General features: G+C 37.6%; 1 protein-coding gene across 5 annotated transcripts in view; it reads left to right on the top strand.

The window, feature by feature from the left end:
* The window catches only part of LOC129887409 (uncharacterized), a 38009-nt gene that overhangs the window by 9610 nt on the left and 3592 nt on the right, over window positions 1-24807 (top strand). For 3 of the 5 annotated variants that reach the window (XM_055962497.1, XM_055962494.1, XM_055962496.1), the window contains exons 3-4: window positions 2862-3180; window positions 15208-15303. In XM_055962497.1, the coding sequence (XP_055818472.1) occupies window positions 2862-3180; window positions 15208-15303 (415 nt within the window). Of the gene's footprint in view, window positions 1-2861; window positions 3181-15207; window positions 15304-15861; window positions 16393-22431; window positions 22893-24807 lie in introns of those variants that run through there. The other 2 variants (XM_055962495.1, XM_055962498.1) reach the window with 2 other exon arrangements.

Raw genomic sequence — 24807 nt, 5'->3', positions numbered from 1 at the left:
ATCCCCGCATGAATCCAAATTGATTCTCGAAAATGGACACCCCACTCGTACTCTCATCTTCACCACTCTCTCCCAAAACCTTCATAGTGTGGCTTATAATTTGATACCCCTATAATTGTTACAGTTTTGATTATCACCCTTGTTTGTACATAGAGAAACCATTGTCCTCTACTTCCATTCGTCGGGCATTTTTACCATTTTAAAAATAACATTAAACAACCCAGTCAGCCACTCTATACTTGCCTTGTTTGTGCTCTTCCAGAATTCCACTGGAATCTCATCGACACTGATCGCTCTTCCCCCGCACATCCTACTAATAGCACGAGCAACCTGCTCAACCCTAAAAAGTGCCTACAATACCCAAAGTCCCAAAGTCCTTCAAAGTGTGCCAATTCACCCAACACCTTGCCTTCCTCATTTTTGATGCACTTTACTCGATCCAAATTGCGAGATTTTCTCTCTCTCCTTCGCGAGCCTATACAACTTCTTATCCCTACCTTTGCCTCCTAGCTCGACATACAAGCGTTCAAAAGCTGCCATCGTAGCAGTCGTAACTGCTAACTTAGCTTCTGTAACCGCTAACTTAGCTTATGTCTTCGTCTTCTTATAGATGTCCTTAAGTATCCACTTCTCTTCCTCGGCTACACACTCCACCAACCTTATATATGCAACATTCTTTGCTTCCACCTTGCTTAGGACCTCTCTGTTCCACCACCAATCTCCTCGGTGACAACCCAAGTTACCCCTTGATACCCCTAGCACTTCTGTAGCTGCCTTCCTAATGCAACTAACTGTCCTATCCCACATGGTCTTCACATCCCTGCTACTACTCCAGGCCCCCATATTAGTCAACTTCTCCGCCATCTCCTGAGAAAGGGCAAGGGTCAAGCCACCCCACTTAATCCTCGGTCGGTCATGAAAGGTCTTCTTCCTCCTATCCCTCTAATCTCCAAGTCCTTCACCAAAAGCTTGTGTTGGGTAGTAAGATTCTCATTCTGAATAATCTTGCAATCCTTACAAAGGCCTCTATTACCCTTCCTGAGGAGTAAGTAATCTATCTGAGTCTTACCTATCGTTCTACGAAAGGTAACCAATTGGTTCTCCCTCTTAGGAAAGCACGAGTTGGCAATTACCAACTCAAAAGCTCTTGCATAAATCCAGAAGCGACATTCCACCTCCATTCCTCTCTCCAAAACCAAAGCTACCATGGACATCATCAAGCCCATAAAGGTTGGCCTAATATGGACATTAAAATCTCCACCAATGAAAATCTATTCGGTGTCATGTATACCTCGCACTCCCTCATCCAAATCTATTCGGTGTCATGTATACCTCCCACTCCCACATGAGGCGCATAGGCACTAATAACGTTCAGATTAAGCCTGCCAACGACTAACTTAATCATCATCAACCTATCATTGATCCCCTAACCTCCACCACTCTCTCCCTAAGTCCTCGTCTACTAAAATACCTACTCCATTTCTATCTCTCGAACCTCCTGAGTACCACAACTTAAACCCGTCCACATCTCGTGCCTTGGTACCTACCCATCTGGTCTCTTGGACACAAGATATATTTATCCTCTTCTTGAGAATCTTCACTAGCTCTATGGACTTCCCCGATAGCGAACCTATGTTCCACGACCCTACTCTTAAGCTTAGGAGAACCGAAAACCCACTTACCACTATTTCCCCCTTGTCCCCGGACTCAAACGAAGACCACTAGGGAGATGTAAACTAGACAAAAAGTAAACGAAACACAAATCTATTAAAACTACTGATACTAAAACCGGAAGAAAGCAAGAAACAATGTAATGTGTAGAGCAAGTAAGCAACACAACAATACGGAAACTCAGATACAAGAGAGACTGAACTCAGATAGACTACCCTATATGACAATCTATAAACAATGAGCACATCAATTTACCAATTGGAACAATTACAATCAGTCCAGCACCCTAACAAGCATGAGTCTACAAACTTAATACAAACAGAAGGCAGGACAAACAATGGTAGATATGCAACAACTTTCAATTTCTGAGATTATCAAGAACGATGCAAAGCTGAGAGAAATAAAGTTTAAGGGACCAAAACGAAGTAGAAGAATTGCAGCTGACAAAGAACTGATCAATGTAAATTGAAAATGGAGGAGAAGAGATAAATGGGTGATTTCCTAACAAATCTACACGCTACTAGGAAAACAAGAAATAGCAAGCAGCAATGGGCAAGAACAAACCAAAATTGATCAAGAACAGAGCAAATAAATCAGAAATAAGCAATAGGTAATTGAAAAGATATAAAGAAATCTGAAGTAAATAAAGGAGAATAAATCTGAAAGATAGCACTTGGAAGATCGAGGAAGCAGCAGAGGATAGAAGTGAACGTTATCGCTGGAGAAAGAAGATCGTCGCTGGTGGTGTCACACTAGAATTGGGTCTTTCTAGACCCAAACAAAAATACACAGCAGTAGCAAAAAGTTCAACTTCGCCAGAGAAATAGAGTAGTTCGTCAGAGAAATAGAGTAGTTCACCTGAGAAACGCCAAGCTAATTATCAATGACGTAATGAACTTCTAGCTTTAGTTCTTTGTACTCCTTTGACCATTAGTAATTCTCAATCCTAAAAATTTGGTTTAGCAACTTATTTGTTGTACTGTAAGCTGTTCTATTGGTCACTTCATGGATATTTTAAGTTTGACTTAGCAGCATCATTGGCTGCTGCATCACTGTCTAAGATTGCAGGTAGAGCCAGCCGTCACTCATACATTGTGCTCTCAAATATCCTTGTACAGTAAATTTACCACAGCTCTTGAAATGTTAGAAAAAGTGAAAGCTTTCTTCCTGAACTTCATTTATTCATGCAGGAATATTTCTTCTGGGATTTATGGAACCTTTGTTATCTTCTCGGTGAAACTCACTCTCTCCATGCAAATTATTGGATTTTGTGTGAGATTATCATCTTCACTATTGTGGATTCAAATGTATAAGCTGGGTGTTTCTTATATAGACTGTTCAGTTCCCAGAGAGGCAGATAGTGATATGAGAAACAGTTTTCTCAATCCTGCAACTCCTATAACTAGACAGCCATCCAATTCTGATGATGCTTTAGGTGGTTCTGTATACGATCCTGCATATTATTCCTCCTTGTTCGAAGATGGTAAAGACGAAATGTATTTTTGCAGGGTACGCAGCACCACTTTGGCACTTTCCTTCCTCTTTTTCTGTTATCCTTTTATATATAATTGAGCTTGTCTTGTTTCAGTTGCTTTGAATTGTTTGAGTAAGTGATGTGGACATTGAATATGATCTGTTTTAGAAGTATTTGAACACTCCATGGCATATCCTTCAACTAGTTTGCCTCACAAAATTTACAAGTGTATGGAACATAATGGATGTGGAATCTTATTAAAAGCATGATATAATTGGGATCTGTGACAACACGCGCACTTAAGCCCTGAAGCGAGGCTCAAAACGTGTTTAGCGCTCTGCCTCGCTCTATGTGCGCTTCAGTGTGGTCATCAAGGTTCTAAGGCAAACTTTTCCTTGCCAATGAGCCTCTTTTGAAGAAGTGACACTAAACAATTGATATTTCACTTTATCATACCTTTTTAAAATTTTTTTGGTCATATATTTGTCATTCATGTTTATAATTATTGGTCTTGGACTAAACATATATATTTGTATCTTTTTCTCCCTTTGCGCCTTTTTTCATTAAAGCCCACACTTTATTTGCGCTCTGGGCTTAAACCCCCATGGAAGTGAGCTTTTTTGCGCTTTTCGCCTTTGATAACTCTGATTGGGATGCTGACATGGTGAGTTGACCGGATGAATTGCTGACCTAGTTATGCTTGACTAGAGGAAAATAAAGAGGTGAAGAAGAAAAATATTTGCTCATATGCATAATGAGTTTATTGCTAAAAGATATATGTTTTGATTTTTATCTTTTACCTTTTCATCAAAAAAATGTGGTTTGGTTTTGGGACTGTTTAATAACAGGTATATGATGCTAATAATAATTATCTCCGTTTCCTGAATCGTCATTGAATATTTTAGTTTGATTTGACATAATTAGCTCGGTGACGATAAAAACATGTATGGCTTTTATATTAGAATGGAGGAAGAGGTCAAACTTACAACTTTACTTTTTTTTTTTCAAAGTATTACAATAACATATCGCGCAGATATTTGAAGTTGAAGGTTGCTAATTGATTGCATGATTGTTGTTATCAAACTTATAAAGGTTATTCGGAAATAAGTTAAATATGTTTGATGAGCAAAAACTTTCAACCTCGGAAAATGGGTGTATAATTTTGTGGCATTATACAAAAATAACAACATTTAATTAAAAGAAATCATTCTAAAAATTGATTGCTTTATTTTTGAAATTTAATCACCTTAACTTGTAGAACCTTATTTGTTGATTGTCAACCGATTTCTCCGCTAGTTTGTTTGATTAAATCAAATTCCTTAGTACCTGCTATGAGTTTCATGCATATTGTGGAGACTGTTTCCTAGAGCATGCCAATGTCTACAAAAGTCTCAGTAGATAAAGGATGAAAGCATAATTAAAATCTTGAAAGTTTAAGAGGAAAACACACAAAATTATAGATGGGGACTGGGGAGTGTACGTTTTGCACTTATGTTGACTATATGGGAGGATAGAAATAGAAAGTGTGTGAGGGAGTCAAAGAGTCGCCTGCGCAAATTCTAGAGGAACTTTTCTTGTATACTCTTGGAGCATCTCTTACATCTACATAGTCTAGATAATTGGATGCATTTTGTAGAGAATAATTTTTCTTGAAGAGGGTTTTCTAGTTTATGTATGCTACTTTAATGTAGAGGGTTTGCCTTTAGTAAAGAAATTCTTTTATAAAAATAATTAAGTATATCCCTTGGTGCTATTCCATCTTTTCTTATTAAAATATGGAAATATCTTCTACAACATTCATAATAATGGCATTTGAAAAGATTAATTGTCTTTCATTTTATTAATCTTTTCCCCATCTATGACTCTCTTTTCAAGTGTGACTCTTCATCAATTCTTTCTTCTTTAAGGGAAAGGTAACTATATATTAACAAAATTCCATTATCCAAACAATGATGAGAATGAGCACTTACATCACGTAGGGAAAAAATAGAAGGCCATAAGAACTAGTCTATGGAGCTTTACAATTTCCCTATAAAATCAACAAAAGGTTATATCCCCCACCATATCCTGTTTACATCAAAATTAAGAAGACTATTGAACATTATTGCTTTTGTCTACAAAACATCTTGCATTTATTTCCTTTCACAATGTCCACCAGATGCTTGCAGGAATCAATTCCCACCCCTCCTCTTCTAACTCTCTTCTTCCAATCTCTTTCCAGCAGTCCATCATACTTTTAGTAGTTTTGGGAATCACCCAGCTCACTACAAGTATACACAAGGACACATTCCACTGATTTTTAGTTGTTTTACGGTGCAGAATAGATGGGATGGAATAGAAAGAACATGAAGCGCCAAACTAACCACACAAAACAAGAAACTTTCAGGGGGACTTTGGCTTTCCAGATCAACTTCCAAGACCAGTTCCTAATTTGTAGCTGGCTAGTATTTCTCCTCTAGTAGCATGACTTCACAGTGAAAGCACCCCTGCTGTGAAGTTTACTGTTGAGGTGTATTGGTAAATTTCATCGAAATCATTTATCACCATAAGAAAATTTGCAACTTTTTGAACCTCCCAATCCTTTAGGCCCTTCTAAAGTTGAAGTTTCAACCTTGTGTGCTCCACATCTGAGCTATAGTGGCCTTAATCTGTTGACTGTGGAGGAACTAATCAGGGAAAAGATATTTCAAACTCCTTTCACCTATCCAATGTTCATTCCAGAACTCAATCTTCAGGCCATTACCCACCTTGGGTTGAATATTTTCTTGAAACTGGGGCCACAATTTCCAAATAGTCTTCCAGACACTACAACCAAAATTTCCAAGGATATCTTCAGTGATCCAGTGATTTTGAAGTCCTTATTTCTCAATGATGATTCTTTTCCATAAAGGCATATACTCAGTAACCTCCATAACCATTTTTGCAAAAGACGAGTTTTGGAGATTGAGGTTCTTAATACCTAATCCCCCCTGCTTCTTGTGAAGTGTTACAACATCCCATTTTACTACAAAGTTGTAATCTTTCCGCTCCTTGTTTCCATTCCACAAAAAAGTTCTTCTGAGCAAAATTATTCTCTTCTGAATAGGTATAGGAAATAGGCTCATCATATAAGAAGGAAGGGATCCAACATAGATTTGACTAGTTTTAATCTCCTTCCTAAGGACAAATATTGACTCTTCCATCTTGCCAATCTTCTATCACATCTCTCTAGCACTTCTCCCCAGACCTCTATCTCTTAGTTCTTTGCACCCAGGGGGGCATCCCTAGGTATTTTGTGGGTAAGGCAGCTACCTGGCATCCAAGAAAGACAATCCGGTAAATCTCTAAAAATACTCCCAGACACAAGTTTCGAGGAAAACACCTAAGGTCCCTTCTGGATCTTAGGACACCCATTTCGGTGGACTTCGTTCTTCGAAATTATCCCCCTTCGTTCCAACCATAGAAATCTTCCTTTTTTTTCTTTCTAACCATTATTTTCTTTTTGATCTATCAACATGGGCGACGATGTCACCTACTTCGCGATAGGTATCAAATCTTTTGACATCACAAGAAAGGTCTCAAGGGGTGAAATCTGGTACGACTGGGTCGAAAGGGGTCGAAACATGATGACTAGGGCGAGGTACAGTCAGAAGACGATGGAGTGGATTGTACACACTTCAAAGAAAGTTTTGAAAACACAAGGGAATTCCGTCAGGAGGTGGAAATCTCATGATGATTTCTTAGAGATCTTCTGCTCGAGAAACTTTAATAAATTTGGGCGTTATATTAGTATCATTAATATCCTGGGAAAGAGAGAAGAAGACTACGAACCAAAGGGTTGTGGAGAAACCCTACCTTTAAGAGGGTATGGGGGTTTTGGTCACACCAAGGTGTCAGGGCACGTGGGCACGTCATGTTCACAAAAAATTTAAATTCAACAGCTGGCCAAGTTTGCACGTGCACACATGAAAGAAATATGGGGGAGGGTTCCATTCTGAAGAAAGGAAATTTGGTTGGTTGGGGTAATTTGGGCTTCGACCTAGCGGTCCAAGTTGAATTAATTAAAATAATAGAACCAACTGATGAAATCCCATTTGTTCCTTTAATTAATGGAATTTTAGCTAATCAGAACAAAGAACCTTTTCCTCTACTGAATAGAGGAGAGCGTTCTTCTGATACCTATGCAGAGGAGACATGAGATGAGGGAGATGACACTAATCGGGAACACTAGAATTTAATGCAAAGAGACGACGACGCTATGTCAATCATTCAAGTGGACTCGAGACTCGACATAGAGGAACATGTAGAGCAGGAAAATATAGAAGTGGGGGCTCTGTATATCGAGGAAGTCGTCCCTCTCAACTCAGCAGAATTACCAGAAACAATTGAACCCCACTCTGATCCAGCTGTACCAATTTGGGTCCGACATAACATTCTACAACTAGGAAAGGAATTCGGGGTTAATTTTCATGGCTGTGATTGGCGCTATGTCAATTATTCAAGTGGACTCGAGACTCGACATAGAGGAACATGTAGAGCAGGAAAATAGAGAAGTGGGGGCTCTGTATATCGAGGAAGTCGTCCCTCTCAACTCAGCAGAATTACCAGAAACAATTGAACCCCACTCTGATCCAGCTGTACCAATTTGGGTCCGACATAACATTCTACAACTAGGAAAGGAATTCGGGGTTAATTTTCATGGCTGTGAGGAATTAGCGGAGAAATTGCTTATGAAAATAGATGAAAAGAGGAACTGCAATGGCGATGCTGCTAAGACTCTAATTCTAACAACTCCAAAATTGAAAGGATCAAAGGAATTAAAAAACATGGAATATGGAACCAAGTTTTTCAACTTGGTTTAAGAAGTAGAGGGGGATGCAATATCGACCTTCCTTATGAAGATTTATATTATTTCATGGAATGTGAGGGGTCTCAATGATGGGAGAGAGGCAATTGATCAGGAGTCTATTGCATAGTTGGAATGCAGATGTTTTTTTGCTTCCAGGAAACTAAATTGTATGGGGATATAAGGAACATAGTAAGAGAATTATGGGCCAACAGATGGGTGAAATATGTCTAATTAGAAGCCAGCAGTTCAAGAGGGGGAATCATCATGCTATGGGATGGTAGTGTTTGGGAGGGCTGTAGAATTACCAAAAACAATTGAATCCCACTCTGATCCAGCAGTACCAATTTAGGTCCGACATAACATTCTACAACTAAGAAAGGAATTCGGGGTTAATTTTCATGGTTGTGAGGAATTAGCGGAGAAATTATTGATGAAAATAGATGAAAAAAAGGAACTGCAATGGCGATGCTATGAAGGCTCTAATTCTGACAACTACAAAATTGAAAGGATCAAAATAATTAAAAAACATGGAATCTGGAACCAAGTTTTTCAGCTATGGTTTAAGAAGTATATGGGGATGCAATATCGACCTTCCCTATGAAGATTAATATTATTTCATGGAATGTGAGGGGCCTCAATGATAGGAGAAAGAGGCAATTGATCAGGAGTCTATTGCACAGTTGGAATGCAGATGTTTTTTTGCTTCCAGGAGACTAAATTGTAGGGGGATATAAGGAACATAGTGAGAGAATTATGGGCCAACAGATGGGTGAAATATGTCCAATTAGAAGCCAGCGGTTCAAGAGGGGGAATCATCATGCTATGGGATGGTAGAGTTTGGGAGGGGGAAGTATGTGAGGTAGGGGCCTATTGTATTACTTGGAAATTCACGGGGAAATCAATAGATTTTAGCTGGCACATGTCTGGTGTGTACGCTCCCAACGACAGGGAAGAGAGATGAGGTTTGATGGGAACTAACTTCAGTGAGAGGGCTGTTCTCAGGCACTTGGGTGGTGGGTGGTGATTTCAATACTGTGAGATATCCATCAGAGAAACGGAACTGCACCAGATTCAATAAGGGAATGCTAGATTTTTCCGACTTTATTGAAGACATGGAGCTAGTGAATCTGCAGCTAGCAGGTGATAATTTTACTTGGAAATGAGTGGAAAGACATGATTCGACAGCCAGATTTGACAGATTTTTGATATCCGAAGAATGGGAGACATCCTTTAGAAACATCAAACAATCCACATTACAAAGGGTCACCTCTGGCCATTGCCCTCTGATTTTAGAATGTGGGAACACAAAATTCATCTAGTAAGTGAGATCAAGTTATCCTCAGCTAAAAGGTAGGGGGTTTGGGGATAAGAAATCTTAAAATTCAGAATCAAAGCCTTCTAATGAAGTGGCTTTGGAGATTTGCATCACAGGAACAAGCTTTGTGGAAGGAAACAATCAAGACCAGGTTTGGTATAGAGAACAAATGGACTACCAACTTGCCAACACAACCCTATGGGGATGCAGTATGGAGGGCTATCAGAGACTAGTGGATCATGTTTGCCAACAAAAGCAAAATTAAGGTAGGTAATGGGGAAAGACTCTAATCTGAGAAAAAGCAAAATCAAGGTAGGTAATGGGGGAAAGACTCTAATCTGAGAAAATATGTGGATGGGATATGAAAGTCTGAAGAACAAGTTCTCTGATTTGTTCATTTTAAGTCTCCAAAAGCTATCCACTATCAGAGAAGTGAGAGACAGTTAGGTGTGGGACCTAAGGTTTAAAAGACATCTAAATGATTGGGAAATCAACAGAGTGGCTGAACCGTTAAATATTTTGGAACAATACAAAGAACTAAACTCCAATGGGGACAATTTATTTTGGAATCCTGACAAGAAAGGAAGGTTTACAGTGGGCTCAGCTTACAAAAGTTTACTGAGATCAAACTCACATGGTGGTAGTTGGCCTTGGAAGATGATCTGGAAAGTCAAGATACCTTTCAAGGTAGCGTGTTTTACTTGGCTTCTAGCCAATCAGGTTACACTCACCCAGGACAATCTAATGAAAAGAGCTTTTCAAATTGTTCTAGGTGCTCTTTTTGTGAACAATGGTAAATACGAGTGGAAGGATTAAGAAGCAAAGTCAAGGCCTAGTGGGTTTCTTTTCATGCAAGTGGGTTAGTCTCATCCATTTTGGCTGCAATATTGAAGTTGTTAAAAGAGAAATTGAAGGAATGGGGTTTGGAAGATAGAAACATTTGAAAACAGAGTGATGATATTTTGATATCAGATATCCATCTTGGAAGAGAGTCAGGAACTGAGAATTCCTCTGAAAATGAACTATCCAAAAAGCCCACTTAGCATAGAGTTTGTGGAAATGACTAGGAATGAGGAGATAGCTTGGAGGCAAAGATCCAGAATATAATGGCTTAAAAATGGTGACAAGAACACCAAGTATTTCCACAGATTTTCCACAACAGAAAAGATATCTAATTCCATTGACAATTTAGAGGAGGAAGGGGCCTCTGTTACCATCCTGAAGCTATTAAAATGACCGCCATCAACTTTTACCAAAATCTTTATAGAAATAGAGCAATGGAGACCCAATTTTAACCTTCAAGGGGTCTCAAGTATCAACAATAAGGAAAATGAATGGTTGCAAGGACAATTTGATGAAGTTGGAGTTCTAGATTGTATCATATTATGTGCTAGGGATAAGGCTTCGGGCCATATGGTTTTTTAATGAGCTTTTACCTGGCTTTTCGAGATATGTCGAGGGAGGATATTATGAACACTATCCATCACTTCCATTCTCATCAGCTGAGGGAGGATATTATGAACACTATCCATAACTTCCATTCTCATCAATTGTTTGAGAAGCTTCATATGTTGTTTTTATTCCCAAGAAAATAGGGTCTCTGAACTCGAGAGATTTCAGATCTATAAGTCTCATAGGTGGAATCTATAAATTATTGCTAAGCTTCTAGCAAAGAGGTTGAAGAGGGTAAGAGCAAGTTGTTGAACAAGCATCTATTATCCTTCACTAAAGGGAGAGAAATCATGGATACTGCACTAATAGCCAATGAATTTCTGTACTCTAGGCTCAAAGGTGAAGATCTAGATACTAGGCGTAAAGAAGATGTTGAGAAGGCTTATGACCATGTCAACTAAGAGTTCCTTTTCAATATTCTTAAGCAAATGGGTTTTGGTGAGAGATGGTTGAAGTAGGGGAGCCTTGGAGTAACTGGTAAAGTTGCTGCCATTGACCCGGAGGTCACAGGTTCAAGCCTTGGAAACAGCCTCCGGCAGAAATGCAAGGTAATGCTGCGTACAATAGACCCTTGTGGTCAGGCCCTTCCTCGGACCCTGCGCATAGCGGGAGCTTTAGTGCACTGGGCTGCCCTTTTTTTATGGTTGAAGTAGATTGGATTTCGTATCAAGACTGTTAGGTTCTCGAGCCATGGGAATGGAGAATCCTTGGTAAAGGGCATTTCCCCCAAACAGGCCCTACATGACGCGAATCCTTTTGATAGTCCCGATTTTAACCTTCAAGGGATCTCTAGTATCAACAATGAGGAAAATGAATGGATGCAAGGACTATTTGATGAAGTTGGAGTTCTATATTGTATCAGATCATGTGATAGGGATAAGGCTCCGGGCATATGGTTTTTAAACGAGCTTTTACTGGGTTTTTCGAGATATGCTGATGGTGGATATTATGAACACTATCCATTACTTCCACTCTCATCAGCTGAGGGAGGATATTATGAACACTATCCATCAATTCCATTCTCATCAATTGTTTGAGAAGAGCTTCATATGTTGCTTTTATTCCCAAGAAAATAGGGTCTCTGAACTCTAGAGATTTCAGATCTATAAGCCTCATAGGTGGAATCTATAAAATCATTGCTAAGCTTCTAGCAGAGAGGCTGAAGAGGGTGGTGAGCAAGTTGTTAAACAAGCATCTATTATCCTTCACGAAAGGGAGAGAAATCATGGATACTGCACTAATAGCCAATGAATTTCTGTACTCTAGGCTCAAAGGTGAAGATCTAGGTACTAGGCATAAAGAAGATGTTGAGAAGGCTTATGACCATGTCATCTAGGAGTTCCTTTTCAATATTCTTAAGCAAATGGGTTTTGGTGAGAGGTGGTTGAAGTAGATTGGATTTTGCATCAAGGTACTGTTAGATTTTCGAGCCATGGGAATGGAGCATGGCGCGAATCCATTTCGATAGTCTCGAGAAGGTATTGGCCACCGGTGCCATACTTTCGTAAAAGTACCATTGGGCGGTGGTTCCTCTCTTTCCCGTGGAACCTCCAACAAAAAATCAATCACGCTAGCTCGACTAAGAGTTCTGAATTGTAAAAGTAAATTGCACTTTACTTAAGACGAAGGAAGCAAGTGCCGAAACCCCCCCCCCCCCCAGGCTTCAAACTATTAGTCATTAAGACTACTATGAATGAAAAGTAAGGAAGTCCTTTTTTGACTTAGTAAGGTCTCATAGTCTCATATAGGGGGATCCTCTATCACCTTTCCTCTCCATGCTAACCATGAAGGGTTTCAACGACATGATGAAGGTGGCTAGTGGTTGAAAGGGTTCAAGTGAGGCAACAATTGAGGACAGGAGATGCATATATGCCATCTGCTTTATGCAGATGATACTGTTATTTTCTATGAAGCTAAGGCAGAACAACTTAGCTTTATGAGAATGATTTTGGTGATCTTTGAGGCTACTTCTGGTCAGTGTGTAAATTGGAGGAAGAGCAGTATATTTCCTATTAAAGTAGTATCACATATGCAGAGTCTGGCTAGCATATTGGAAAGTAGAATAGACCAATTCCCAATAGTGTATCTAGGCATGCCTTTAGGCAACAAACATAATAGTTGGAAATTTGTGATGGAATAGTGGAGAAAACTGAAAAGAAGCTATCGAAGTGGAAAACTCGATACCTTTCTGTAGGAGGAAGAATTACTCTGATAAATTCAGTTTTTGATCCACTACCAACTTACATAATGTCATTATTCCCCATTCCTTCCAAGGTGGAGAAGAGGTTGGATAAGTTGAGGAGAAATTTGTGGATGGGAAATAAAGAGGGCAAAGGAATACATTTGGTTAACTGGCACACTTCTTAGTTGAGCAGGCATTCTAGTGGTCTTGGTATCAGGAATTTGAAGGTGCAACACGATTGCTTGCTGAAGAAGTGACTGCAGATTTTCTAGGGAGGATCATGCATTGTGGAAGGAAGTAATTCATAGCAAATGCGGGCAGAATTACCAATGGTGTACTAACACAGTATCTAGCACTTATGGTGTTGCAGTATGGAGAACAATTGGGAATATTTGGTCAAAACTGGCAAGGAGCTTACATTATAAAGTGGGGAATGACACCAAGATCCTTCTATGGAAAGAAAACTGGATTGGACATGAGACCTTAATGAACTCATATCCAGATCTAATCACTTTTTAAAACAATCCAGATGCAACAATAGTTGACATATGATCTCCTCAAGGATGGAACATCAACTTTAGAAGACAGATGAATGATTGGGAAGTGGAGAGAGTGGTTGGGATGCTGCAAGAATTAAGTGGATTTAATGGTATCACTTTAGAGCCTGATACAATAAGGTGGAAGCATGACAATGAAGATAGATTTTCAGTGAATAGGCTGTTCAAGAAGTAAGGGATAGAGCAACCAAGTTGTAAGACAGGCCCCTGGAAACAGGTCTAGAAAAACCTTGGTCCAACCAAGGTAATTGTTTTAATTGATTGGTAGTTAGAAAAGCATGTCTCACCTGGGAAAGATTACAAAGTAGAGGTTTCCATATAGCATCTAGGTGCATCCTGTGCAATGTGGCTGAGGAAACTTACAACCACTTGTTCCTACATTGCAAAGTTATTTCACAGATTTGGGCATTATTTCTTAGCTTCGCAGAAACTAAGTGGATACTGCAAGAATATACAACAAACATATCTTAGCTACTGGATCAGGAGAGTAGGAAGAAAACATCAGAAGAAGTGGTGGAGAATAATTCCACCTAGTATATGGTGGACAATATGGAGAGAGAGAGAAACAATATATGCTTTGAAGATAGTTTTTCTTCCATTCAAAAGATTAAATGGAACTGTATCATAACCTTATATTTTTGGTGTAAAGAAGAAAGCGTAGAGCAAGTTGAACAGTTAATAGATCTTTTAGGATCCTTGTAGCTGCCTTAGTTATTGTTTTGGTTCACAATATTTTGGAGGTCTCCAAAATGTCCTTGATGCTGAGGAATACAATATTTACCAATTTCAAAAAGATAACGCCAATTATTTCTTAAAATTGGGGAGCTGAAAAGTGAACATCTTCAACATCTGTAGATACCTAAACTCTTGGAGAGTTTGAATTAAGATTTAACTATATCAATATTGAGATCAACACAGACTTATTGTCTAACAACATAATTATTGTCAGGTTCAACAAGCATGTTTAGATGTAATTATATTGATGGAATTTGGTACTCAAATCTTGTATCAATGTTTGTTTAAATATTTAAGAAAGTTAAGTCTTCATAATTTTTGTTGTGCAATATTGAAATTTTAGTATAAGAGGAATAAAATTTTCAAGTTGAAATCTTGGCTCCAGTTAAATTTGATTGAGGTTTATTGGATAAGTAAGAGTTGATGGAAAGTGACACGTGAATAGAGTGGACACAGATATGTTAGATTGCTGTACTGCCAGAAATCTAATGTTTTATGTTGCTGATGTTGCTAATCAGATAGATCTCAAAGGTCATATGTTCACTTAAAGAAAACAGCATAAGAGAAAATAAAAGGTAGCTTTGACAAATATTTTAATTATTGAGGCTATTAAATGTCTTTCTTAAAAGTTATGTAAAAACCTTAAAAGACAAAATATTAAATTAGCAGTTCAAAAGTTAATTTGATGTGGAAACACCTTGACTTAAACTTGAATTATTAAATGATAGATAAATTTTAGGACATCCTAAAATAGAAAGCGTGTTACATAAGTTTGGAGAAAGAGGAGTATTTCTGAAGCTTGTAAAAGAGAATAATACATCTCTGTAAATGTGGCGGGCGTTTGTTAAAAAATGCATGCCTACTGTGGTATTTACTCTGAGATTGAGTGCATATTTTACTCTATTTTGTGGTTTAGCTGAGTCATGCTTCACTATATGATACATTTTTATGTTATATTTGATGGTCATTATATTCTCATCCTGTTGTTTCTAGGGTAGTCAAAATAATGGCTTTGTGATTGGATCACCTTCTACGGCGAAAACAACTCAATTTAAGCCATCAATGAGCAGATCTATCCGCATCACTGACGTGAGTTGTCCTTAATATGTTTGACGTTTTCATGTTAGCTCCTCATAATGCTTAGTTTTAGACTTTATGTGCTCTAAATGTTGTTAAAGATTGCAATGCCCTCCTCTGTATTAGTTGGTATAGTTAACAATTGCTCAATGACATTTGTGAATCATGAAGAGCACTTTGAGTCTTGGGGACCTTATAGTGACGGGAAAGTTTAGTCCCATATATAGATGGCTTCCCTTGAATATTTTCATTATTGGAATCTTATTATTATATCTTGGAAGTTCTTCGTGGTCTCATAATCAGACTAATTTTTAGTGTCAATTGTGAACAACTTTAAAGTGTTCAGTTCTAAGCAAGAGACAGTCCTCTTGTGATTTCTGTCCTGTGTCTGTAATAAACTATTAATGTCTGAATAATTAGGAATCCTATCTTCTTTTTACCATAAAAATCCGAACTAAATAATTTCTGCCTCGCCTAATCATTGGTTACGGAGAGGTTAGAAGTATATCTTCGCTTGTGAGAAAGTGAATGCACATTCATTTGATCCTGATCCTTGTGGAATGATTGCAGATCAACTTATCCACTATTATTTAAGGTCTCAAATGACAGAAGATTGGAATATATATTCCAAACACCTTCTTGGTCGAGATTTTACAAGTCAGCCAAATTTCTACTATTTTAATATCACCAATTTTACAGCTGAAAAGGCTTTGGACTTATTTCCATTTATACCTCATTGACCATGGTAGTCTCTATTGTCATTAGTCTACAGCATATCTGCAAAACATTAGAGTCTGAGAGAAGTTCAAGTCTTTTCTGCTGCATTTTAACTGCTTTGAGCTTTCAATAGGAAGAAACTATGTATTTGTAATTGGAAGAAAACTATGTTTATTTATACAAGTTTACATTTTGCGGTTTCTTTTAATGTAAGTACTTACATCGATCTGGGGAACAGGGCTAAAATGAATCTTGTACTATCATCTTAGTTGCTAGCTAGTTTCTCACCTTTTGTCTTAGTTTCATCAGATAACATCTTTGCAGCACCTAAACTAGAAAGGTGCCTAGGTCCACTATTAATGCCCCCATCTTGTTATTTCCCCAAAGGACAAGTAAACATGATGTAGAAGTGTTGAAACGTTGGAGGTTGTCCTATAAAACTCCATCAATTGTGATGAAGCTGTTTGTTGAACTTTTGGAGATGAAGCTGTGTGTTATTTCAGTTTGACTTTGCCAACAATTACTCTTTTGGTATCTGAAATCCTTGTGATACTCTAGCTTTTTCCTTTGTTTTCCCTTTTTACTGCCTCTTCCATGCCAGTGGGGTTTTGACATATATGGAGGTCTTCCTTGTCAATTTGTTTCTGATAGCAGATTCCATTTTCTATTGTTTTGAATTTTTTTGTTTTGGTTTAAGTTTAATTTCTTCAACTGTTTTGAAGCCTTTAAAGTCTTGTTTCGTACTTGTTCAGCTTAGCCCGGTCTCATGAAGATCTTTGTGATCATCACCATAGCTCTGTCTATTCATGCCTTATCAAAAAAACATTCTCAGTTTATTCATATCCCTCTAGTTGGTGCACCCTGTCTCTAGTTTTTCAAAATTTCATTGTGGGTTGCCTCTCTTCTTCTTTCTTTTGTTGTCATCTAAAACAATAAAAAACAAAATACAATGATAAAAACATTAACTACCTGATTTTAGACTAAGAAAATTAAAATATCACAGAGAAAATACTAACTTATCTATCTAAACCTAATTTAAAGAAGAAAATGTTTTTCTTTTGTGAAATTCTCTTTTGTTTGAAAATGAAACAAATCCGGTATCCCAAAATACGGCATTGTTTATTTGTTTGTAATTTTCGTTTTTTCACTAGTAAAATGAAATAAAACTCGAAATATCGAGATTAGGCCTAAAAGAAATATTTAATGCTAAAATAGTATAAAACAAAGGGAGGGTCAAAAATCACATGTCTACATCTGCTCCCGTTTGATGGAAACACAGAGTTTCCAGACAGAGAAGTAGACAACAAGACAAGTTTTTAATATTGACTTTCATTCTTTTTTATTTTTTTATTTTTTTGGTTTCATTTCACTGGATAGTAGACCAAGAGTTTCTAGGGCATATTGATGCTTGCTTCCTTGATATTTCTATCTACTTTGATCAGGAGTGAACTAGAACCGCACATGCATACGAATGAAGGAGTCTATTTTCTGCATATTGATGTCAATTAATCTTATATAGTCTCTCTTTCCTTTTGCTGCCTTTTTTATTTTATTTTTATATTTAACCTCATTAATCATTTGTATCTACCGGTTAAAATTAACCACCCAATCCCAGCAGCTTTCCCCTATGGTTCTGTCCCCATGCCAGCCTCATTCCAGCCTCTCTCCTTTCTGATTTTATTTCAAGTATAACATGCAACAACTACAATTACATTAGGATTGGTTTCCTGTATCCTTGCCATCCATGTTTCTCCATCTAGATCCGTCAGTCCAACGTTATAAAAATAGTTTCTCTAGTACTGAAAGTTCTCTGTATTTTATATCGCATAAAAATCTTTTACAATACTAAAAAACTTTTAGTAAATATCGGACCTAAGGTGAACACATGGGTTAGATCCACAGTGTGGTATGTGGGTTCACTTCTTTAGGAACCAGTAGCGTTTGTCCAGACCTTGTATATGTGTTAAGAATCCTACTATACATTTATAAATATGACTGCATCCAATTGTTATTGTATATTAACTTTAGGTCGTTCTAGGAACCCACAAACTTCAAATTTTGGATTTGCCTCTGGATAAACATGTTAATCTAACTAATAATTTATTTACTCTTAATAAAGGTCTGAATTTGAATGATCGAGACCTCAAATGCTTAGGTGAATTGAGTTTTTTGTTTTATAATTTAATCACTTAGGGTTTGAATAGGTGTGAATCATTCATATCTTTAACAGAGTCTTAATACTATGAATAGACTATTCAAAGATTTTTGTGACGATGATTTTTCACTACCATTTTGTCCACAACCACTATCAGTTATTGTTTCACAACCCCCACCCCCACTGCCAACCACCATCACCAACCACCCCACTACCATCATCATAACCATCTCCACCATCACAACTATCACCACCAACATTGACAACCACCATCACCTAACCACCACCACCACCACTAACACTGACAACCACATCACCATTGTCGCAGCCACTACCGGTCACTACTTAACCATCATCACCAACCACCTCCTCTGTCACAACCACCAGCGTTGCCACTACCACCACCATCCACCACCCTCAGTCACTACCACCAGCCACCTCCACCGTTACAACCACCACTACTTCGAACAATGACCGTCGCCCTTCCTACCATACAACAATCACTGCCACCACCTTACAACCTAATAATTTGTGGACCACCTTACAACCTAATAATTTGTGCATATAGTATTTTAATTATCTTGTTTAAATTTCAATTTTAATAAATAAATTATGAACATTCAAATTTGAGAAAACAAATTGTCTATATCATTTATATTAAATACAACATCTAAATATTTATATGTATATACATATTTGTTTTGAGAAGATAACATTTGTGTATATTGACAAGGACAGTACATAGATTGTACTGAAAACCATATCTACAACATGTCAAAAATAAAGAACTAAATCAGCAATTCTAACAAGAGCCTAGGATATCAACGATTGACTCAGTATATTCTAAGTACATCTGTTTACACCAAAAACAAAAAAGCTTAATGTAGTTTAACTTGATCTTTTGTAGATCACAATTTTTGTCCTCGAAACATCTAGAATTCCTCTCTTTCCAAATTGTCCACCAAATACAGGGTGGGAAAATTCTCCATCTATCTCTGTCTGCAGCTCCTGTTCCTGCCTCCTCCCAGCTATATAATAGTTGTGTGATTTTGTTGGGCATAACCCAAACAATACCCCTGAAGCTGACAAAAATCCTCCATAGCAGAGATGTAATCCTGCACTGTAGAAATAGATGACTGACTGTCTCACCCTCTTCACCACAGAGGTAACATCTGGAACAGAGGGAGAATTTCCTTTTCTTAAGGTTTTCTTGAGTTAAAACAACTTCCCTTGCCAATAGCCTAGTGAAACAGACAACTTTGAAAGGTATCTTCACCTTCCAAATATGCTTCCATTGTTCCCCTTGTGGCTGCTGATTTCCTTGGTTCAAAAACTTATAGGCAGAGCTAACCTTAAAGATACCTTTGTTGTCCATATGCCTTTAAACTCCTCTAGCACTCTGAAGAATTCAACAACTCTATCAATCTCCCAGTCATTGAAATTCCTTCTAAATTGGATGGCCCATCCTTGTATTGTCCATAAATCTGCAATATGCAATTGTTGTTGGACTGTCACCTTATACATTAGAGGAAACAACCCCTTCGGACTATTTGATCCCAACCATTTGTCTTCCCAGAAGAAAGTCTTATAACCATTTCCTACCTTGATAACAATGTGATTCTTCAAAAAAAGGCCAAAGTACTCTAATAGATCTCCAGAGGCTAACACCATATGGGGTAAGGACCTCCTTTGTCATCCACATGTCCTCTTCTCCATATTTTGCTTTGATGACCTTGCTCCAGTAGGCTTGAGGCTCTTCAGAGTACCTCCAGAGCCATTTTAATCTTAGGGCTTTGCTTTGTAACTTTAGATTCCTTGTACCCAGACTCCCGTGTTTCTCCCCCCAGAGGACTTTTCTCCACTTCACTAAGTGGAATACTGTAGAGTCCTGTTCCTTGTTACCTTTCCAGAGAAAATCCCTTCTCACCTCATCCAATCTCTACATGATTCCGTCTAGAATGGGGAAGATGGACATCATGTATGTTGGGAGGGCATCCAACACATAATTTATAAGAGTGACTCTTACTTCCTGGGGATAGATATTGAGCTTTCCATTCGGATAGCTTTTTTTCACACTTCTCAACCACAGAACTCCAAATGTGTAATGACTTTGACTTGGCTCGTAAGGGCATTCCCAGATATGTAGTAGGTCCAAGACAGTTCTACCATGTTAGTTACCATATTGATTGGAAACAACATACTATTTCTCCAGTTGATATGTAAGCCAGAAACACCTTCAAACAAAACCAAAATTGCTCTCAAAATCAACAATTGACTTTCATCAGCATCACAAAAAATTAATGTGTCATCTGCATATTGGAGGTATGTGACTTCCATGTTGACATTTGAATTAGAGTTTGAGTTGATTGCCACCTCACAACCTCTAAGGCACTTATTACTTCTTGCAACCTTGATCATGTTGTTCAAACCCTCTATAACAATAATGAAAAGAAAAGGAGACAATGGATCACCTTGTCTTAGACCTCTCTGGGCAAGGAAGAATCCTTCAAGTGACCCATTGATCAGAACTGAAAATCTGACAGTGGAGATGCAAAATCTCATCCATTTGATCCATTTCATCCCAAAGCCCATACATGAAAGCACTTTCAGTAAATATTCCCTATTAACATGATCATATGCCTTTTCAATGTCCAACTTATAAAGTATTCCAGCCTTTGCTTGATTAATTCTTGAGTCCACCACTTCATTAGCAATCAAGATGGCATCCATTATTTGTCTTCTTTTAATGAAAGCCATCTGTTGGACATCTACCAACTTGTCTACTACTTTCTTCAATCTTTCTATTAGAACCTTAGAGATTAGTTTATACACACTACCAATGAGACTGATTGGTCTGAAATCTCTCAGCTCCTTTCCTCCTGTCTTCTTTGGTATTAGTGCAATATAAGTGGTTCCAGGAGGCACTGTGATATTAATGTCTCCTTTGCTGGATAAAAGAACCCACCTCCTTGGCACAGCATGTTCTTTCCTGCTTGAATTTCCTCCAGCTGTCACTGAACTACCCACATGTTCTCTCTGTGATGTGTCAGAATTGCACATGGTCCTTTGTCCTTTATCAACAGATATCAGGTCTTTTACCCGGAGGCCCATCTGATTTTTTGGACCAGCGGTTCCAGCTGTGTCATCCTTCATCACCGTCTCCGGTGACAATCTTTAGAATCGAACTCCTTTCTCCACCCATATTGGGATGGTGAATTTGATTCCGTCTCTTTGTATTGATATCCCATTTGGACAGTCCCCACCATCTCCTGTAATCTGGATTCGCGCCCATTTTAGATGATTCTTCAGATCTGTCTCTTCTTCAGTTGAGACCCAACCACCGCAAATATTTCCAATCTCTTTGAAGGTTTTCTCAGACCATAGATATAGCGGCACCCCTACAGCTCGAATCCAAGTGCTACTGGATTTTTGATCAATAGGGGAGCATCTGATAACTGGGTTCCACCAAAGTAGCCTAATTTTGGTCTTCTTCCATCTCCATTCCCTCTGCATAATCTGCTCTACCATATTCTGGTTCGGAAATTTGAAAAGGAACCTATTGTTAGCCATTTCGTAGATTAGATGCTGACCCCAAAAACTGCATTACATGTAATTGCGGACCACCTTCTGATATCTGAGAGTGTCGGGCTCTCTGTTTCTCCCTCAGGGAAGGATGCCACAATGCATCTCTTGAAAAGGCCAGTGTCTTTGGTTCCAGGAGGCACTGTGATATTAATGTCTCCTTTGCTGGATGAAACTGATGAAACACGGAAGATGTCAGAATGCCATTTACTCTCCCTTGTGACGTTAGCATAAGAGAGATTTGTCTTAATAAGTTTGGGTTATTCTGACAACAATTCATGGTTGGAGCATTGAATGAACCTTTCTATCTTAAATGCTATCTCATTCCACCCTGCATTTGAGGCTAGTTTTGGGGTAATAATTACCGATCTTTCCCTCCCATGAAGTGATAGAATGCTCATGTATCTACCGTATCTGTTAGCTTTCCTAGTGCAGAAAAATTCTGATAATTTCTCCTTGTTCTTCCATCTCCTTATCGCCATTTTCTCACCTTTGGAAGCTTCTTCGAGTATGTTGCAGATCCATTTCATGACCTTCGTGCTCATGGTTGATCTTCTCATCATGTTCCGGCTTCTCTCTAGCCATTCGTACCATGTGTCCCTACCCACTGTTCATCTGGTAATGTTGAAGGATTTAAATCCCACGTTAAAATATATTCTGTTTTGCTCCATAAAAAAATGTCTCAGGCTGTCAAGAAAAGAAAGAAAGAAGAGAAGGGGTTGAAGCTACAACAGAATATGGTGGTTAGAGACAAAAGAAGCTTTTTCCGGCTAAGATCATCGAAAAAGGGGATGAACCTCTCTCCTAGGAAGTAGGAGAGAGAGCGTTCTTGGGGGATGTGCCTGAGAGCATTCTTGTTAAAATTTTCATCTGTTTCTATATGTATATACGTATTTAGATATCTTAATATATCTTTTTAAAAATAATGTTCCTACAACTTTGTCCTAACTAACTAATTGGTGTCGCCTAAAATAATCTGTAGGTGATACCAATTAGTTGGAATTATATAACATGGACCTTGAGAATTTATGTAACCTATCCCAAGTACCCAACTTGCTTTGGATTGAAAGTAGTTGAGATTGGGTGGTTATATTTAGGTAGTGGATAAAAATGATTAATGCTCTTTTAAATATTGGGGGTAATTACTATTGTATTATATAGAGATTTGGGATTTACTAGTTATCGAACGCATGCGTTGCAGGTGTATCCCATGCTAAATAGTATAAATACTTTAAAGTTTAAGAATTTGAACTAATATTTTTTAGATGTTGTGAAGAAAACAATCGCATTTCATTTTTTGGAACTATTTGTACGTTCATTAATTTTATTTTTTAAGGTACAAACATGTTTTATATATATATATATATATATATATATATATATATATATATATCTGACTTACCATAGTCAATTGAAAAAGGTTTTCTTTTTTTTCACGGGAAACAAAACTAAAACTTAAAAAATATATTCAATTTGCGATATAATATATATAATCACATGTTGTATTTCTCTATCGTAATGAAAAAAGAAGTAAGAGAAAGTACCTGATTTTACTTGGTATGAATACATGTAAAATATAAAAAAGCGAGCATGTTATTTTGAAGCAGCCAAGAATATGTTCACATGACACTAACATTTAAAATTCTTGTAAGAGAATTTAAAGAAGAAAAATGTTGGAAAATGTAAAGATTTTAACCAATACATGTGCAATGGTAACTTTCAAATTCATGACAAGGATTTTAATTGGTTGAATGAAAACAAAAATAATAAATAAACATAAATTATATCATTGCAATAATTAATGAAACATGAACGTAGTTTTAGGAAAGTTGTATATATCGTATATATTGCATTAAAAGCATGACCTCAAAAGTGGAAAGTTAAATAAATACCCTATTTATAAAAGACATGGAAGAAAAAATGATTTGTTGTGTCCTTTCTCGGAAAGTGTCTTTTCAATTGTACAACTTTTCCTTCAAATTTAAACCGTTGACAACTTTAAGTATTCTTTAACCAAATATCAGTTCAAAGAAAAAAAATATGTTGTTTCACTAATATAGTCCCAACCAAGAAGAGAGAGAAAGAAGATAAGATATATTATCTTAGAAGTAAATTCACGTTATTGTTGATGAGGCCAAATCGATCTACTTTTCTAGGAGAAATGGGATTAGTGAAACTTACCAAGGTTTCTTAACAATTGGTTTCATTTGTTCATGGTTCAGCCAAATCCTAAATTAGACCAGAATATAGTATTAGTGGAGGCATGTACCTTGTTTCTACAGGTGTCAAATGGCCGGGTTGAACTGAGTTTGGGTGGGTTAAAATATGTTGAGTTACTAAATGAGTGGGTTATTGACCCGCCTAATAGCTCTTGGGCTGAAATAGATTGGGCTAAAATGCAGGTCATAACCCAACCCGCCAATTCTTTCTAAGTTTGAATTGCGTTATTTGTTCTTTGATAATATTTTAGCGTAAATAAAATTATTATTTTTCTTTATTATGACTATATATAACAAATCAAATAAAAAATAATTTTTTACAAATATTTTTGACAAAATTCTCATTAGTCGATTTTGGCTACATAACAACCCAATATTCAGTGGGTTGAAATGGGTTGAGCTAATAGATATTGGGTCAACAATCCGTCCAAAATTGAACAGGTTGGAGGTGGGTAGGTTGGGTTTGATTTTGCCACCCGTACTTATTCCATGCATATACACTACTAAGCCTGATTTCTTGTGATGGACAAGAAGCTTTCACTTTTTAGGTTACTCGAGATGAGAGAAAGGCAGTGTTGATCCCCTTGAGTATGTTAATATTCTTATACCTGCAAATTCAGAGCATCAAAATAGTGAAAAATTTCAGTTCTTAGCAAATTCAAAATTCCATGAAAAAACAAAAAAGCTGAAGGAAACCAATTGCAGATGATGAACTGAAATCTTTACTCATGAAGAAGCTTGGAGTAGTAGCCTTAGGATTTTGTGCATGGAGAGATACATGGCAAGGGAAAGAGGACTAATATATGATTAAACCACTCATAAAATCTGGGATAACAGACTCTA

Source organism: Solanum dulcamara, chromosome 4 (genome assembly GCF_947179165.1).
Source record: "Solanum dulcamara chromosome 4, daSolDulc1.2, whole genome shotgun sequence".
Taxonomy (NCBI): domain Eukaryota; kingdom Viridiplantae; phylum Streptophyta; class Magnoliopsida; order Solanales; family Solanaceae; genus Solanum; species Solanum dulcamara.
This window is presented reverse-complemented; position numbering and strand designations above follow the sequence as displayed.